The sequence below is a fragment of the Podarcis raffonei genome, chromosome 11 (genome assembly GCF_027172205.1).
Source record: "Podarcis raffonei isolate rPodRaf1 chromosome 11, rPodRaf1.pri, whole genome shotgun sequence".
NCBI classification, from domain to species: domain Eukaryota; kingdom Metazoa; phylum Chordata; class Lepidosauria; order Squamata; family Lacertidae; genus Podarcis; species Podarcis raffonei.
This window is the reverse complement of record NC_070612.1, coordinates 54006295-54024544: the sequence shown is the minus strand read 5'-3', so window position 1 is coordinate 54024544 and position 18250 is coordinate 54006295. Positions and strand designations below refer to the sequence as shown.

The 18250-nt window shown below is 41.1% G+C and overlaps 1 protein-coding gene across 2 annotated transcripts in view; it reads right to left on the bottom strand.

Moving 5' to 3' along the window:
- The window catches only part of MFSD14B (major facilitator superfamily domain containing 14B), a 35012-nt gene that overhangs the window by 4438 nt on the left and 12324 nt on the right, over positions 1-18250 (bottom strand). For both annotated transcript variants that reach the window (XM_053407622.1, XM_053407621.1), the window contains 8 exons: positions 16120-16247; positions 15753-15867; positions 10752-10961; positions 8790-8903; positions 7050-7121; positions 4500-4612; positions 2636-2733; positions 103-260 (listed from right to left, as the gene is read on the bottom strand). In XM_053407622.1, coding sequence (XP_053263597.1) covers positions 103-260; positions 2636-2733; positions 4500-4612; positions 7050-7121; positions 8790-8903; positions 10752-10961; positions 15753-15867; positions 16120-16247 — 1008 coding nt within the window. The remainder of the gene's footprint in view (positions 1-102; positions 261-2635; positions 2734-4499; positions 4613-7049; positions 7122-8789; positions 8904-10751; positions 10962-15752; positions 15868-16119; positions 16248-18250) is intronic.

Here is an 18250-nt window from a genome sequence, read left to right as displayed (position 1 = left end):
GACTAACAAGTCTAATAGTAGTATGAGCAGCATGGGTGATTACCAGGAAATTTAACTGCATAAATCAAGCACTATTAAAAGTTACGATTTACAATAATTTACCTCATCGCTTGGATCCTGCATTGCTTTTTTATCAGGATCTGGGACAGGCGCCAACTCGGTGAGCTCCACATGGAACAGAAAGAATATGAAGCCAAAGAGAGCAGGACCAAGACCATTGCAAAGGCCTCTGATTCCAGTTATTATCCCCTGGACAACACCTGTAAGAGAGCAAGAGAACAGGAGAAATAATTTCCATGAGCTTGACTCCCGTTCTAAAATGATGCAAAAACTGGAAAGCTTACCGTTTAATTACTGTACTTTCAGGGTATCGTGCAGTTAACAGGCTGGCCTTATTTTAAAATGATCAGTTTCAATAAAATAGTTTAAGGAGGATAAACTGAACTTCAAAATAACAGCACAAACTAGAACTTTCCTTGTTCCAAAATGACTGAATTAGTCTACTTGTTTCAATGAAGGAAGAGGAAAGTTCTGGTCCAGGGGTTCTCAAATTTTCTGGCCCCCAGGGCCCACTTAAGGTAACTGAAAATTACTGAAGCCCACCAAGCACAAAATGGCAGTGCAAGAGAGGAATGAACCGCAAAATGGTGGTCGACGGAAGTGGAGTTTGGCATAATCAGCTGGCTGGCATCACTTTCTATTGCCCACATTTAATCTTTGGAAAACATAAAATTCTTTGCCACAGCATTTTCCTTGTGGCAAGTTTTCCTCAGGCTAAATACAGACACTTGCTCGGTCAGTCTTGTCACTTAGCTGCCTCATTTTAGGCAGAATTTGCTGATGCAGAGGCTTTCACCTTTCCATCTCTACATGCTGCTCAAAAATATTCACACCCATCTCCTGTCATTCCTTCTCCCAGTCTCCTTTAACATTCAACTTGTACCTTTCCCTCCCCCAGTTGCTGCCCAAGACCTCACCATTTCTTGCATCCCTCCTCTCTGGGTCCTTTTACGATCACTTCTTCCACCTATTACTGCTTTTGTTTCTTATCCCTTTCATTTCTATTCCCGGTTTATTTCTGAATAATTATAATAAAGATTTATCTTTTATCTGTATCTTATTTCCTTCAACACCTCCTCCAGCCATCGCTGCTCAAGACAGACTTTCCTTCCATCCCCCTTCCCTAAACTTCTGTCTCCCGACTACCTTTACTTAGCATGAAATGAGTCAGAACTGGTCTGATTAAAAGGCTGTGTGGCATAGTGAGCAGATGGGGCAGGCAAGTGTGGAGGCACTGGGCAAACTGTGGCACAGAGGCCCACCAAAAAGTGGCCTGAGGCTCTCTAGTGGGTCCTGATCCACTGTTTGAGAAACACTAACCTGTCACATGTTCAAAACACCACTAGAGGGTGGTAACATCAACTTCCTAACTGCTAAAAAATACTTCAAAGGATTCTTAATTGAAAAAAGAGGAAGAACTTTGGGATTTCTTCGGCTGTAACTTGCACTTACCCACTCAAATTACTTTTAAAAGGTCATGTTTTCTCACGTTAATGCCAACAAATTTAGCCCCATTCTGGGCAAATCAGCAAAAACTGTAGATATCCTACACAGGAAAGGGAACCAAATTTGTATGTCCTGTTCAGATAATCTCTCACACAGAGCCTGCAACTGAGCCAGGAAAGAGGCTGGGATAACCAACTGCAAGATTCTCACATTCCTGCTGACCCTGTTAGACCAAATTTGCAAGGAGTATATTTTAATTAGTCATCACTAATACTGACCAGTTCTGGAAACAAGTCTGAGCTACAGTCAAAGTACTTTTGGAAGAGAAAAATAACCTACCACAATCAATCTTCCATGGAAATTGTCCCAAAGACTGTGTACTATTATACTTGTTATTATTATTACCTGTCCTCAGAGTAGGTCCTCAGAGCAGATTATAAAATTATAAACAGTTAAAACGAATTAGTGTTACAGGAATTAAGCCGGTCCTGTAAACATGTGTCTCAGGTGTCAAAGACCAGGGTAAAATTATGCGTCTTCAGCATAAAAAAAGAATCATCATTTGTGAAGAACAATAATACCACCACTTACTTTGCCTAGAGTACTGTGAACATCCAAAAGCAAATTGTTTTCTGAAGCACAGGTAAATGTTTGCATGCTGGTGTTGGAAAGAAAATAGCTCAATGGGAGATGCTTCACAGAACTTGGTTTCCTAGAACGTAAGAGCGTGGGGCTGAGAACGCCAAGGTTGCTGGTTTGATCCCCTTATGGGACCACTACATATTTCTGCATTCCAAGGGGTTGGACTAGATCAGGGGTAGGCAAGCTAAGGACCGGGGACCGGATACGGCCCAATCGCCTTCTCAATCCGGCCTGCGGATGGTCCAGGAATCAGTGTGTTTTTACATGAGTAGAATATGTGCTTTTCTTTAAAATGCATCTCTGGGTTATTTGTGGGGCATAGGAATTCGTACATTATTTTTTTCAAAATATAGTCCGGCCCACCACAAGGTCTGAGGGACAGTGGACCGGCCCCCTGCTGAAAAAGGTTACTGACCCCTGGACTGGATGGCCCACGGGGTCCCTTACGACTCTACAATTCTATGAAAAACAAAATCACTGCACTTACCTTGTTGGTCTGAGTCTGCATTTCGTGACACAAGAGCGCTGATTGCTGGGAACGTAATACTTGACATAGATGCTACGGCTCCAGCTGCCCACATCATCCTGAGAGCAAGACACAAAGCAAAGCCATTACGTCACTTGTAATGAAGGAGCTATGCAGAAACAAAAACTAGCTCTCCAGCTATTGGGGTACCTTGTTGGAAGTGTTAGAATTGTAGTCAGACTACATGGTACAGTTGCCATGAGGGTTTGCAACATTCCAGGGGAAGTTTATTATCCCACTAGCTGTGATTTTTAGCAGCACTGAAATGGATCAGGACCATCAGTTAGCATGTCTCCCCACCCCACTAGCGGCTGCTGGCGGAGTCCATAGTACTCAGAAGGTGGTGCTCATTTCGCACAGTAACTAAGTGGCTAAGTACCGTATTTCTCCGTGTATAAGACACGGGGGGGTTTTTACCAAAAAATTAGGTTTGAAATTCGGGTTCGTCTTATACACAGGTAGTGATGAGGGGTGTTTTCTTAATTTGGAGTCCCCCAAAATAGAGAGTGTCTTATACACAAGGCGTCTTCTACACGGAAAAATATGGTAAATAATTGCTACAGCCAGTGAGTATAATATACTCTACAGGAATGCCAATGTCTGTATAAAGAATCTTATCATGTACAAGCAAGAGCTTTCGGGTAAAAATATAGCATAGCAAGGCAAAACTGGACAGTAGTTGTATATTACCTGAAGTTAAAAAGCAGACATGAATCTCACCAGTATGAAACACTCACAAAGAAGTATGGCAACAAAGTGAACTTGCAAGTTAGGTGGAAATCAGTATAATGGCTAAAGGAACGGAAATATTTATCCATTAGTCTTAACACAATGCTTTTCAGTGTGTGGCTTGGGAACCCACTCACTGCAGCCACACCAAAAGAGGGCCACAAGAGCTCTCTCCTGATTAAATATTGGGGCAATTTGATGATATTGTAACCATGTGGTGCGGTATTGGGTCACTTCTTCGTATGGTCTTAATTTTAATTGGCCCTGTTCCTCCTTTAGGAGCTGCTGGTACGTCGCCAATCTTCCTGTTGTGTTTTACTTTTTGACCGATATCACTTCTAACGGTGAAACCCACCATGGAGTTTTCGGTTCTAACAACCTTCTATGTCTCACCCAGACCTTATATAACGAATATCTAATGACATGACTTAGAAATTCTTTATGCACCGCCACTTTATTGTAAATTAGATAGGCATGCCAGCCGTATCTGTTGTTCCATCCCTCCAAGTCTAGAATGTCATTATTATCTAATGTAATCCAGTCTCTGATCCAACTAAAACTAAAGAGCTCTACCACCATACAAATATAGGGGATGGTATCCAGTGAAGTAGATCAGTTAGTATCGCTCCCTGCATATCCACTAAATCTGTTCTGGGTTTTCCTCCAACCCTCCAGAGCAGATCTGGGGAGGGAGTGGAAGAAATCTAGGGAGAGGACAGGAGAGGAAGGGGAAGTTCCACTGTACAGCCAAAAGTTATTGAGCTAATGGAATTAGTTTATGGGATACTGCCCTACGAAAAGATTTAAGAAGTAGGTCGACAAATGCACACGGGGACTAAGGATTTTCAGATATGAAAAGGCTGAGGGATACTGGTCTAGAAAGTTCAGATTAGCACTCGGGGGAAAACTCGAGATTTTTTTTATTAATCAAAATATTTCTACATCGCCATTACTGATCCCACTGCCAGCCCAAACAGGCACCCAAGGTGACCTGCAGCAATTTGAAAGATGAAAGTACACCCAAGAGTAAAAGAATTAGAAAGAGCACTGAAGCAAGCAGGCAGAGACATGGCTATTCTGCCATTACTGCACTTACCAAGGTTGGGAACCAAATCCATACCAAGCCAGCTGGAACATCTGAAAGCCAAGGCCAAGGAGCACAGTATTTTTGTTTCCTATAGACCTCATTAGGATACTGAGAAAAACAGTCTACAAAAAAAGATAATAAATAATGTAGGAAAAAGCTTTAAAATTGGAAAGTTCTCTGTATATTTATAATAAAAAACATTTAATTACCAATACAGTAGTACCTCGGGTTAAGTACTTAATTCGTTCCGGAGGTCCGTTCTTAACCTGAAACTGTTCTTAACCTGAAGCACCACTTTAGCTAATGGGGCCTCCTGCTCCACCGCGCTGCTGGAGCACGATTTCTGTTCTCATCCTGAGGCAAAGTTCTTAACCCGAGGTACTATTTCTGGGTTAGCGGAGTCTGTAACCTGAAGCGTATATAACCCGAGGTACCACTGTACATACATTTTTAAAACAAGAAACTGTCAGAAGCACCAAGCTTCAAATTAATCACTTATAGCGCAGTCATATGAGTATCTACTGAAAAGAATTAAGGGCTTTAATTCCACCCAGTGAAACCACAGCAGAGGCAAAATTTGAACTGGGGATTTCCTACTCAAATATGCATGTTCTTAACTGTCCCCATAGCTCAGGGGTGCCCTGCAGGCCAATCGTGACATGCCAGGGGCCAGCAAACTTTTTCAACAGGGGGCCGGTCCACTGTCCCTCAGACTTTGTGGGGGCTGGACTATATTGGGGCGGGGGTAGAACGAATTCCTATGCCCTACAAATTACCCAGAGATGCATTTTAAATAAAAGGACACATTCTACTCATGTAAAAACACGCTGATTCCTGGACCGTCCGCAGGCCGGATTTAGAAGGCGATTGGGCTGGATCCGGCCCCTGGGCCTTAAGTTTGCCTACCCATGAGCTAAGGGATCCAATTTGGGCTGTGGATCCATTTCCCCCAAAACATGCCCACCCATTCACTCATCAACTGACATGACTGGCGACATAAGCTGATTGGCAGGAAGACAGGGTTAAATCCAGCACTGGCTGCATATCCTGCTCTCAGTAAAGGATAGATAGTAAGATTCTCTCATTAGCCGATAAGTAGGAGTTAAAACCTGCAAAGTTCTTTGCAACAGACCACAGGGGTTGTCTGAAAGCATCCACAAACAGGAGGTGATGGAGTGGAGGGATGGCTGGAAAAACCCTTTGCCTTTAAAATCACTCGTTTGTTGAGACTCTTGGGACTTCAAAGCACATCACCTGACATCATAGGGACATCAAGGGACTGACAGGTGGCTGGCCCTGAGCTCCTATCAAATTTGGCCCAATGGGAAGATCCGGGACCCACTGGCAGCAAAATGTTCCCCGCCCCTTCCCTAGCGCTTCCTCCAATAGTTAATCGGAAAAATGATTTCATCAGTATTCATGTGTATCCTTCCTTTCTGGCACTCCCAATCACTGCAATTTCATCCCCCATCCCGTTTTTATGTCCGCATTCTCTTCCGTTCTGGACTGCTAATCTCTAACTATGCAGGGGATCTAGGGGAGGGCAGGCTCTTAAGGCAGCCTCACATCAAACAGATGTCAAATCGTGTGCGCAGCTCTCGGCCCTAAATGAGTCTTACTACCCAAGGCAGACATTTGGTAAAGCATTTATACTATACAATACAAGGTCTGCTTTGCAACTCAAATGAAAAGGAGGAGAGGACTTCTGAGTAGCAGAACTCCAACTTAAAAACGTTCTCCAGGAAACCAGTCAGATACCTTTCCCGCACCAGGCCAAATACCATTTTATTATCCCAAGATTGCTGGCACTTTTAAACTTTTTAATACGGACCCTAAGTGTATCAATGTTATTTAGACCTGGAGTAAAAAATGTTCTCCCTGCCTGCATCAAACTTTAAACAAGCACACCATTCTATCGTAGCTAGAAGTTCTTCCATGTTGAAAAGGTGCTGGAAATGTAACAACCTTAACAGAAACCAGGCAGGGACACCTTTATGCACAAGATCCCTCTTTTCTTTTCTTTTCTTTTTTTTAAAGGAATATAGCATTAGGCAGCAAAACATACATCTCATCTAGGTTCATTGTATATTACATATTAAAAAGTTACAGGCTTGATTGAATGTTCAAGAACTGTACAGGTGAAACTCAAAAAATTAGAATATCGTGGAAAAGTTCATTTATTTCAGTAATTCAACTTAAAAGGTGAAACTAATATATGAGATAGACTCGTGACACACAAAGCGAGATATGTCAAGCCTTTATTTGTTATACTTGTGATATGGTGTACAGCTGATGAAAACCCCAAATTAACAATCTCAGAAAATTAGAAAATGTTTCATGAAAATGTTTTGTTCCTCCCAAAGAATGTCAAGACTGTTTTTAGTCACCTGTTGTCTGCAAGAAGGCCACAAGAATTCAGTCACAATTTGTGTACCTCTATCTCAGCCTTCCCACAGAACACATTATGTACTTAGTGTGCAAATCACTTATCACCCTGATCGTTAATATTTGCCTTTTATTATGAGCTGTCACCTAAGACATAGGATTGTAAATGCTTACCTGCGCAACGATAGACAGAATTCCTATCACAGCTATGAATGCTGCAATGCTGGCATACTCAAATTTTATCACCTGAAGATAACACAAAAACAATGTGTGTAAAGTTCAAAGAAACAGTAAGTGAAGAACAATTACATTTATAGGCAGCTTACAAAACTAAAGCAACCCAGTACAGTAAATTTTCATACAGTAAGGACAAATTTGGAAGACTGGAAGGTAAAGTGATTTCAGAGGTGGAAATAAGAGTTGGCATGGGGAAAGGAAGACGGCAGTCAAGACTAGTTAAAATACCGTATCAACATCCAGTCAAATATAGGTCATGACATTCAGGTCATATTTAGTATAAGACTATAAACTGAACTCTCTTACGGGAAATAAAAAGAACCACCAACCTATGTATTATGCTTCCATATTTAAGTCATGCATTTTCCTTCATACTCACTGAACTACACTTGAGGGGAGGTGTACTTTTTATTTTTTACCCAGTTACATGAGCTAATCCCCTGTATCCTGAACAAGCTACTGGATATGTCTATCAGCAGTTGCTGCTTAGGTCTACTTTTTAAGCCACAATCAAACATTATGTCTACATATGCAACCTAAGATGCTATGTGTATCTCCCATCCTCTTGGTGTGCCTTTACATTTTCTGGTCCTTAATTTTATTATACTAATAAAGTATGCCCCCACGGCTCTGCTAGTTTGGAGCAAACACATCAACATGAAGTTAAATGCATTGTAGTCACATATGCAACTCTCTGCATTTGGATCATTATTCATGCATATTAAGCTTTTTCTTCTATCTAAAAGAGGAGCAGAGAGGGTTTTTATTTATTTTTATGCAAACAACTTATATACTGCTTAATTAAAATCTTCTCTTAAGTGATGCTCAAGGAAGATGTGAGTGTTCTGTTCATTTGCTTCGCCTACCAGGAACAGAAAGCCTCGGGCCTTTATTTTTGCCTAACAATAATATAGAAGATTATTCCAAGCTTGTTTTGTTTTACAAATGCCGAAACATGCCAATTCAGAGCAGGTTCCGTGTGTTTTCAAATAGTTAAGAAAAAAACCAAACGGTTTGGATCCCAACTCTTTGCTCTGTCAACAGGAGAGCCATGCTCATGGAAGGGATCCTTTCATAAGAAAAACAAAATGCTGGGATCCATCCCATATAAGTTTCAGAACAAAACCCATATAATATGGTATATGTCAATAATGCCTATGACCACATCCCAAAAACCCCTTGTTATCTCAAGGCCCAGCTTGAAACTTTCTTTTGAGTAGAAGTTCCCAACATGGAATCAGAAATTACCTTTGAACTTCTTGACCTACTTTTAAAAAGGGGTGGGTGGGGATCTACTGCGATAATACAATTATTAGTCATGCAATCTGGATTTTTGGCACTGTGCTATTTAAACAGCTTTGCATTTTTACCAATGACTGGCATTTTGAATAAACTCTAGATTACACTGTTTAATTTCATTAACTGCTGTAACTGTATGGCACAACTGATTTATAGTTTTATGAATTTGCTTTCATTGTATTTTTAGCGATTTTACTACTGTGTAAACTTCTTTGCTATTTTCTTCAGAAAAAAGTGTTATATATTTTTAATAAATGCAGCAGCTACGTACTATGTACATGTTTGATACTTTCAAGGCTTCATTTGTTCCCTGCATGTATTCGTAATTTATCTATCCAGAACTTGTCCAATACTCAAAAAATACCTTAAATTACTTACTTGTCTCAAATATAGGAAAAAGCTAGAATATTGGCCAGCCTCAGGCAGGTAAGAAAGAAAGACAGTGATGCAAGTCAGCAAAATTGTAGTATCTTTTCCAACTCTTCTCAAAGACTGTCAAAAAAGTAAAGAAAGTCAAAATGAAACATCTGAAAAGGATGATTACATTTTGAGCAGGTGATATTTTTCGCTAATGAGTGCATTTGCCAGAATATATTCCATCTGTGGTTTGCTTCAAAAAAACCTATGAACAGATTTTATTCCAAGACCATTGTTTCTCCTGTTTTTGAGTTTCCATGATAATTTCCTAATGTTGAATTTAGATGGACCTCTGTTCAAATTCATAAAAGTAATGTTGACTAAACAAATGAATAGCTTGATTGTTCCAAAAGCCTGATTCTATTCTGCTCAGTAACAAAGGCTCCTAAGTCAGTGAAGTTTGGCTATAGCAACCACTGATAATGTTGTTTTCTATTCACTTCCTCCTATATACCAGGCATGTCCAACAGGTAGATCGTGATCTACCGGTAGATCACTGGACATCTGCGGTAGATCACTGGCAGATCATTGGCTCATCCCAGAGAAGCTGAACAACTGTGGCTCCCCTAAAAAAAGCTCAAAATTTTACCTCCTCCCTGAAAAAACTCAACAAGTTTGACCTGAACCCCCCAAAAGGGGGTAGATCACTGCCTGTTTTTAACTCTGTGAGTAGATCGCAGTCTCTTAGGAGTTGGCCACCCCTGCTATACATAAAAATGCAATGCTGTTGACATGCTGCAGTTCAGGTGGCTGCCAACAGGTAGCCACACCAACTCCAGCATGGTGACAGAGCAGAAAGCAGGGGGGTAAAAAAGCAAAATTGTAGGGGGGGCGGGCGGGCAGCCTAACAGAGCTGTTTAACAGAGGGGAAAGTGCTTCAGAGAGCAGTTTGCCAACCCATTCTCAGAAGTGCCTCCTCCTTTGCTGAACACAGCTGCAAGGTTAACAAAGGGAAGGAGGTGCTTCAGATAATGGTTTGGCAAACCAAACTCTGAAGTGCTTCCCACCCCCCCTTAAAAGCTCCTAGGGCAAGCTGTGCAGGGAGGGTAAAAGAAGGGAGGTTTGGTAAGAGTGGCAGCCCCTAGTATTCCCGTAAGATAGCATTGGAGCTGCTAGAATGATTCTTAAAATTTGCGGTACTCAGGTTGGGTGCATTATACCTTCAGGGTACAAGGGTCTGAGATCTCAGGTATATTACCTGGTGAGTACCTTCTCTTCAGAAGGGGCATTGGCTTGTCTAGTTCCCACATTCCTACAGTTGCATTCTTTAGGAATAGAACAAACCTGTACTAATAAGTACAAGGTTCCATCAGAGTTTTATCATCATTTAGATTGTACCACCATGATTAACTGGTCTACCATTATAATTAGGAAAGTGCGGCAAGTCAGAGTTGTTCCTAGACATCGGTGAGGGTTCGAAGAGCTGCTATAGGCATATATAATGAAATTCTGATTTAGTAAATGAATGAAAAACTTTGCTGAAGATGAATGCAGCCATGAAGTATCTTATAGTAGTTGGACGGGACTTTGGAAATCCATGTAGTTCAACCCCTGGAATGATGCAGGTTATGCAATGTAAGATACAGCTTCCACCAGCCTCAAATACCCCTAGCAAGGGCGATCCCACCGCTTCCTGAGGCAGTCTGAACAGATCTTACCATTAGGAAGTGTCTCCTAATGTTTAGCGGCAACTTCCTTCTCTGCAATTTCTACCGCTTGGGGCTAGTCTTGGTGCCTGGTGCAACAGAGAAAAGGTCTACTATATCTTCTCCTGATGAGACCTAACTAGAACATAATGGAGCAGAACTATTGCTTCCTATAATCAGGACACTATGCTTCTGTTTCTGGAGACTGCATTAGATTTAGCACCAATACCACCCTGCAGACTAATAAAAGAGAATGAACAAAGAACCAGTAACTTACTGCAAATGGATCTGCTTGTTCCCATGATATAAGGGAAGGTGGCCTCATTTTTTCAGGTAGAGATTCTGGTACAGCAAGTAGAATGAAACATATATCTACAACAGCCACCACCGTAGCAATTAATACAACCAAGTTATCGCCATATAAAGTAGACAGGTGTGCTCCAATGGCAGGACTAGTTACCAAACTGGCTGCGAACGTTGCAGATACCTAAAAAGAAGACATTGGATTTTACTGCTTAGTTATGACCTCATGTGCAACCTAACATTCCTCACCAACTGAAACCTGAACTATCTCAAATGGACTATCTCCCAAATCCCGATTCCTGCAACAGAGTACCAGAAGAGTGGTATTCAATGAAGCAGTTTTGTTGTCACAAAGGTTTCTGTTTGCTCAATGGAACATTCCCCAGTCTGCTCCAGCATGGCCTCCCAAATCTTCTCCAGAGGGCTGGAGGAACGCCCAGAAGAGATTTATGGGGAAGGAGAGGTGATGGAGAGGGAGGGATGTTCCGTTGTGCAGCCAAAGTCTTTGTGCTAAGAGAACTACATTTTGTGTACTGCCCACAGCCTTTTCTGTCACCATGTATTTTGACAGAAATATCTACCTACTAAGGTGAGCTGCTGAAATTATGACGTTAACAATAGCTACACTGAAGACTCTTGAGCAGTGTTTCCCAAACTTGGCTCTCCATCTGTTTTTCTGGACTACAATTCCCATCATTCCTGACCACTGGTCCTCCAAGCTAGGGATGATGGGAGTTGTAGTCCCAAAACAGCTGGAGATCCAAGTTTGGGAAACCCTGATCTTGAGGATAGACATGAAGCTTTGCCAGGCTTGATGCTCTACAGAAGCATTAAGAAGCACCATCACAACGTCTACATCTCAGGTGCCAAGGACCATACCAAACATTTCTTTCCATGGGATGCATGAGTGCAGCACAGCTAAACTGAGCTGGAAAACCAACATTTTTGGGGGGCGGAGGGGTACATATCTCTTAGATTCCACTTTTCCTTTAAGACCTATTGGCAATTGGAGGAAGACAGAAAATTGTATCCCAGAAGCCTAAAGCATTAAAACTTTTCAATTATACTACTTACACACTGGGGGTGCAATTTTCAAACTGCTTTATAACTATGCTCATTTTTATTTTAAACTGTTTGGGGGTAGTTGCAAATAGTCTTTTCCACTCTAACCTCAGCTCTTTGGCTTAAGTAGAAAGGCAGGGGACTAGTTTTAAAAATACATAATAAATCTAGCAGCCCTAAGCAACTAGGCTGCAACATCTCAGAGCATTTATAGAACAATTTATCCCCCTTCCGTCTCTTGGTAGTATCACTATTTCTTATTCGCAAGTGTGTTTAAGATTGTTAAGCCACTGACAAATGCTTGTATTTTATTCTTTATACCGTGCTCAGTAGAGTTTTATGCCCTTAATAATAATGATGGTAATAACTTAGGTGTCAAATCTGATCCATCTTTTTCTGATTCAACCCTCTACCCAAGAGTTGGCACTTTTCATTCTTTTATATTTTTGAAATTCTCACTATGGCTTCATCATTCCTAAATTGGATTATTGTAATGCTCATCTTTATGGCCCTTTCAGCTGTTTTAAGGTATCTTCTATTCATAATTCTGCCACCTGCCTCATTTGCTCTGCACACAGTTTCAATCACATCTTCCACTTTTCTGTTTTATATTGGATTAGTCTTTCATTTCACATTTACTATGAACTTCTTGCCTTTAAATGTCTCTGCTCTTGTACTTAGCTGTATATTTTTTCCCTAGTCTCTTTCCCTCACTCCCTTTATGTCTTTAACTTAAATTTTGTCAGGACTAGAATTTATCCATCCTCCTCAACACCATCCCTTTCGCCCAGCTATATGATGCTGCTATGAACTGTTATTTCCTACAGTGGTTTATCTGAACACAGCTGTGCAGGGATGTAAACAGCATTTTCTGGGCCCAATACACTGCATGTGGTTTGGAAACCCTTCACCACACCTAGTCAACACTTGGACTGAAGAATACCCAGAACCCAATTTTATTGCATATTGAGGTTCAGGATAATCATATACATAATAAATTAGTTTAAAATCTCTGCGTGTTTTCACACACACACAAAAACATTCATTATACAGATCAGCCCTCCCATTCTTGGTATGCTCCAAATGTTTTAGACAACTCATATGAGCCTCACTCAGCACAGCCAATGCTCAGAGATGGTGGGACTTTAAGCATATGACCTTGAAATCCTACAAGTCTACCGATATGTTACATTAGCATCACTGAGTTCAATGGGATATATTCCCATCTAGATAAGCGTGCACAGGCTTGCAACCTAATCAAACCATTTCTATTTTATCTATTTTTTATACTAAAGAGGCTACACAATATTGCACTAGTTTCAAAAGGAAGACTTAAATAAGCAAGGCTAGGATTAATTTAATTTTATCTTGCGATTCATCCTTGTACTTTATTCTTCCCACCCCACTTTCCTCCCATCCTTCCTTCCGTTATCTAACCCATTCCCCTTCCCACACTCACACACACCCTCTCTGTCTGATCCACGGGCAGCAGTGTTCGAATCCAAAACAAGCTACTACACACATTTGCACAGTGCAGCAAATGTGCTTTCATTATGTTCGTGAAACCCCTCCTCCCTCGTTTTTAACTTCTGTATGCACGCACTGTCTTGTTCATCCCCTGCTATGCAGCTGACTGGTAGACCATGCCTAACTCCAGGTATTCCACATCAATATCTGCCACTTGGTGGCCATGTTTTAAATTTAGAGGGAAGTTGGCAATGAGATCAAATTGCATTTGAACTACAACTATTTCTATTTCCTTGAACTGTTGAGACAGTAGCTTTTTAACACTAGTGGAGGTTGGGGGGGAAAGAGGTGTACATTTATCCCACGGTTTCCCAAACTTGGGTATCCCGCTTTTGTTGGACTACAACTCCCATAATCCCTCACTAGTAGGACCAGCTGTCAGGGATGATGGGAATTGTAGTCCAAAAACAGCTGGAGACCCAAGCTTGGGAAACCCTGGTTTAGCCAGTGTGACCCAACTTTATCAGCTAAATGCAGAGACTCAGATAGTTAATGACTGGGAGGAAGCTGGCACCCGAGGCTAAAAGAATGGCTTGGTAAACCGAGAAACGTCAGACAACAACCCTGAGAAAGTACCTTAACAGTACACATCCTTATTTTAAAAGAAATCTAGAACTATTTTTATGCCACAAAACATGTCTGCTCAACAACAGCGAATCTGTCAGTCAAAGCTTACATAGCAAATAAATTAATAAGTTTAGAATATTCTGTTTGTATTTGAAACCATCACTAAATGGTTCCAGGGTGGGTTTCAAACACATCCCAATTAGGCTCAGTGTATAATTAAAATCATATAATAAAACCACAAAACCCATCAATATAAGAAACTGCAAGGCAGCAGGCCTAAAAGTCACCAAAAAAATTGTCTAACAGATGCCTTCCTCCTTCATCACCACTTCAGCTTAACACTTCAAAAATGTTTTTAGCAAGGTGCAAGATATGTAAGCACTCTATTTTTCAGGGGTTGCCATGGTACTTCTGTACTAAGGAAGCAGCAGAGGAAATGACTTCATAGAAGACCGCATCCCAAAAGCATTACAGTATCTTGGCAATTCAGGGTTGTATCTAACACAATCACAAGGGGACTTCCTCTCTGACTCCTTACAACCCCACCCCAATTTGTTCTAGGGGTTCAACCAGCACACCAGAGAGAGGATGCACATGATGAGAGAACATCCTGCTGCTCAGGTAGAAGTCCTTGCGCTTTTAGGATGCCTTCACTGGATGCAACGAAGATTGTCCACTATGAAACTGCCATCCCATAGTTATTCACCTATCACTATTCAGTACATACTGCAAGAGGAAAGCTGAGAAGTGGTAATACCTGCATTGCTGTTATGAGAAACTATGGAAATTCACCTACTATTCCTTTGTTATTATTATTCAGGGAGACACACATTCTAAAAATCACGCTTTCACTCAGTGAGTGCAAAAGGGAATACAAGCACAAGCGCTGAATTACAAGGAATATCCCAGTTTTAACCCTTGGTAGCCCCTGCAAGTATAGCATATCAGGGAAGGAAACACCAAGTCACCTGCTCGGCTGAGACTGGAGATTCTCAGTAGAGGGAATTCTGACTTAAGTCAACTGGCATTAATATTCCACTATTGGTTCAGATCTTTTTAAATGTTCAGATGTGCCTTTATCATTACTCAAAGCCATTCCTGCATTGTGGGGCAAGAGATATTCGGGATCCCTTCCAAGTCTACAATTCTGTGATTCTATGATTCTGGGATTAGATGCTTATTAGGGGTCAGTTGCTGCCTATCCCAGGTAGGCAGGAAAATAAGAAGCCTCCCTTAGTGAAAACCTACACTGACAACCTTATTGGAGGCACAGCCGAAGGAAGAGATGACCGCCCATACTGCCTTTAGATCCAGGAAGAAACTAGGATACTGAAAGCTACTTTCAAAGAAATGTTACCTAGCATATGTCAGATTAACAAGCTGTCTTAATGTCATCCTCCCTTCCTAAGCTGCCATGCTAAGCAACAGACTCAGCAATTAGTAATAAACTAAACTCCTGCTATGCCTTACCAAGAGAATCAGAGCTCAAACAATCCATTAAGTAACCTGGTCCAGCTACGTCTTTTGAGACAGGATACCTACAATTAACACTGATGACTGCTCAACCTTCTACCTGTGCAGGATACGGTTTCTCGGCTGAGTGTCTAGGAATAAAGAAATCTAAGACTCTGTTCTCCCTCCTCCAACACATCATCTTTTCTTGACTTTGTCACCGCTGCAAGATAAGCCTATCTGCTCAACCCCAAAAATAACCGGATGTGCCTTATTCAAACATAGTGAGTGTAGTATCTATATAATGAGGGACTACCAATAAATATGACTGTCAAAGCATCAGAAATATTTTCAGAAATCGTCTTACCAGTCCGTATGCAGTGCTCCTTTCATGCTCTTGTGTTATGTCAGCTACGTAAGCAAATATCACAGAGAACGTAACAGCAAAAATCCCAGAAACCGAAATCATAGCAAAATACCACCTGCAAAGGAGAAAGGTGTAATGTAACTATGCAAAGATTATTTGATAGTTGTAAAACTGTGTGAGTATCATCACTCTACAACCTTTAATTAAGCATTCCATTTTGAAGAACCCAATTAAACAGACTTGACACACTTGGACCCTGCAGCAGTAATTGAACCCTAACTTGAGATAATTGACTAGAGAAAAGTGATTTATCTCTTCTAGTTTCCTTCATACACCAAAAACACCTACTGTCATTTGTACCACTTACCATGGACTTATCTTCATTAACGGAATTGGGACACAAGTGAAGAAAACTGTAACAAGGAGGAAAGACTTTCTTCCCCAGACATCAGACAAAGCACCGATCAGTGGAGCACTCAGGAAGGATAAAAACCCCTAAGAATGAAATAGAAGTGCTTTTAGGGCATTTTTGGTCCTTTTATCTTTAATCTACAATTTATTCAGAGCAACACGGTAATAAGCAAATTAGCTATACATGCTGGGTTGTGTCTTCTTATATAGCATAATTTAAAAGAGCCAGAGAGAACAATCAGGAACATAGGTAGAATGTTTTCTTTTTTGGGGGGGGGAGCACATGCAGGGTAGGCATGCCAACTATATTGCACTAAACACTTGTGCAATCTCACAGTACTCTGGAAGAGTAAGATAAGACTGTTTCAAAGGCAAAGGTGAAGATGCTAAGCAAGTGCTGGTTTAGTGAACATATGTACTGATCCTCAGCTGAATGAGAAATGCAATTTCTTCCCAACTAGAAATGGCATTTTAGAGTTTCATAAAGGTCACGATAGCCACAGATTGCTACATGCATAAAGCAAAATTCACATTATAAGTAAAGGTAAAGGTACCCCTGCCCGTACGGGCCAGTCTTGACAGACTCTAGGGTTGTGCGCTCATCTCACTCTATAGGCCGGGAGCCAGCGCTGTCCGCAGACGCTTCCGGGTCACGTGGCCAGCGTGACAAGCTGCATCTGGCGAGCCAGTGCAGCACACGGAACGCCGTTTACCTTCCCGCTGGTAAGCGGTCCCTATTTATCTACTTGCACCTGGGGGTGCTTTCGAACTGCTAGGTTGGCAGGCGCTGGGACCGAGCAACGGGAGCGCACCCCGCCACGGGGATTCGAACCGCCGACCATGCGATCGGCAAGTCCTAGGAGCTGAGGTTTTACCCACAGCGCCACCCGCGTCTGATTAGCAAATAATCAATTAAAAACTCATGGGTGCCAACCACAAGTTCCAAATTTAAAAGTATGTGCAGGGATGAGATTTTCATAGCCCCATTCCAGCCAAGAATTTACTGTACAATCGCTTAATATATTAGTTCTACTATATTAAAACACTTAAATTTAACACTAATAATGGGTCAACTCCAAATCTACTTTTATCCCTTAACATTTTCCAAATTTCTTCTCAAACCATCCTATCAAAAAATGGCAGCTACAGCTGCTGGGCTGCATTTTTTGTTTGAAGACAAAGAGTGAACCATTTCCCTTTAGTGCAAATCTGATGAATGTCAATATGAAAAATACATTCAGCACAGAACAACAACATAAATTATCCCGGGAGACAAAGCAGCTATTCATCTGCTTACATTCTGGAGCACAAAGTAGCATGAGAGAAATTGTCAGACTTCTAAAGCATAAAGTCTGCCAAATCCATTCCACATTGCTGCAATACCAGATTACTGTTAATTGTCTGGCAGGAAATCCACACAAGTCTTAGTTAAGTAGCATACCAGTCTCAAGGTTCCACTAAGTCAACCTTCCCCAACTGGTACCTTCCAGATGTTTTAGACTCCCAATTCCCAATTGTTTCTGCTCTCTAACCACTTTCTATACAGTGTCTGAACTCTGAACCATTTCCCAAAGTTTGAATTTTCTCTATGCAAAAGACCCCTCACAAGAAATGCTTTTTCCATAGGCAAAGATTATTGAACTAGGTAATCACGCTGTCGACAATTAACATATACCCACAATATTTACAAATTGGCACTTCCAGTAGGCAACTTTCATCCATGCTGAAAATTTTACAATTGCACACAGCAGCCGCCATTCTACATAACTTCATCATAATTTAATTTGTATTTCGCCTTTCCATAGTTAAAACTGTGCTCAAGGCAGCTTACAGCATGAAAAGATTACAAACATTACCTAATTGCAAACATAGCAAAAGTAGTCATAAAGAATAAATAAAACACATCAAAAAGTACACAACCAAAAATGAACAATTCCAACTATTCCCATATAAACCGCTGTAAGATCTAAAAATAAATATACAAAACAATAATGTCAACAGCAGCAACAAAAAACCCCAACAATACCCCCTAAACAATATCTCAGCCCAAGAGTCTGCTATGCTAAATGTGACAATTTGCCAAAAGA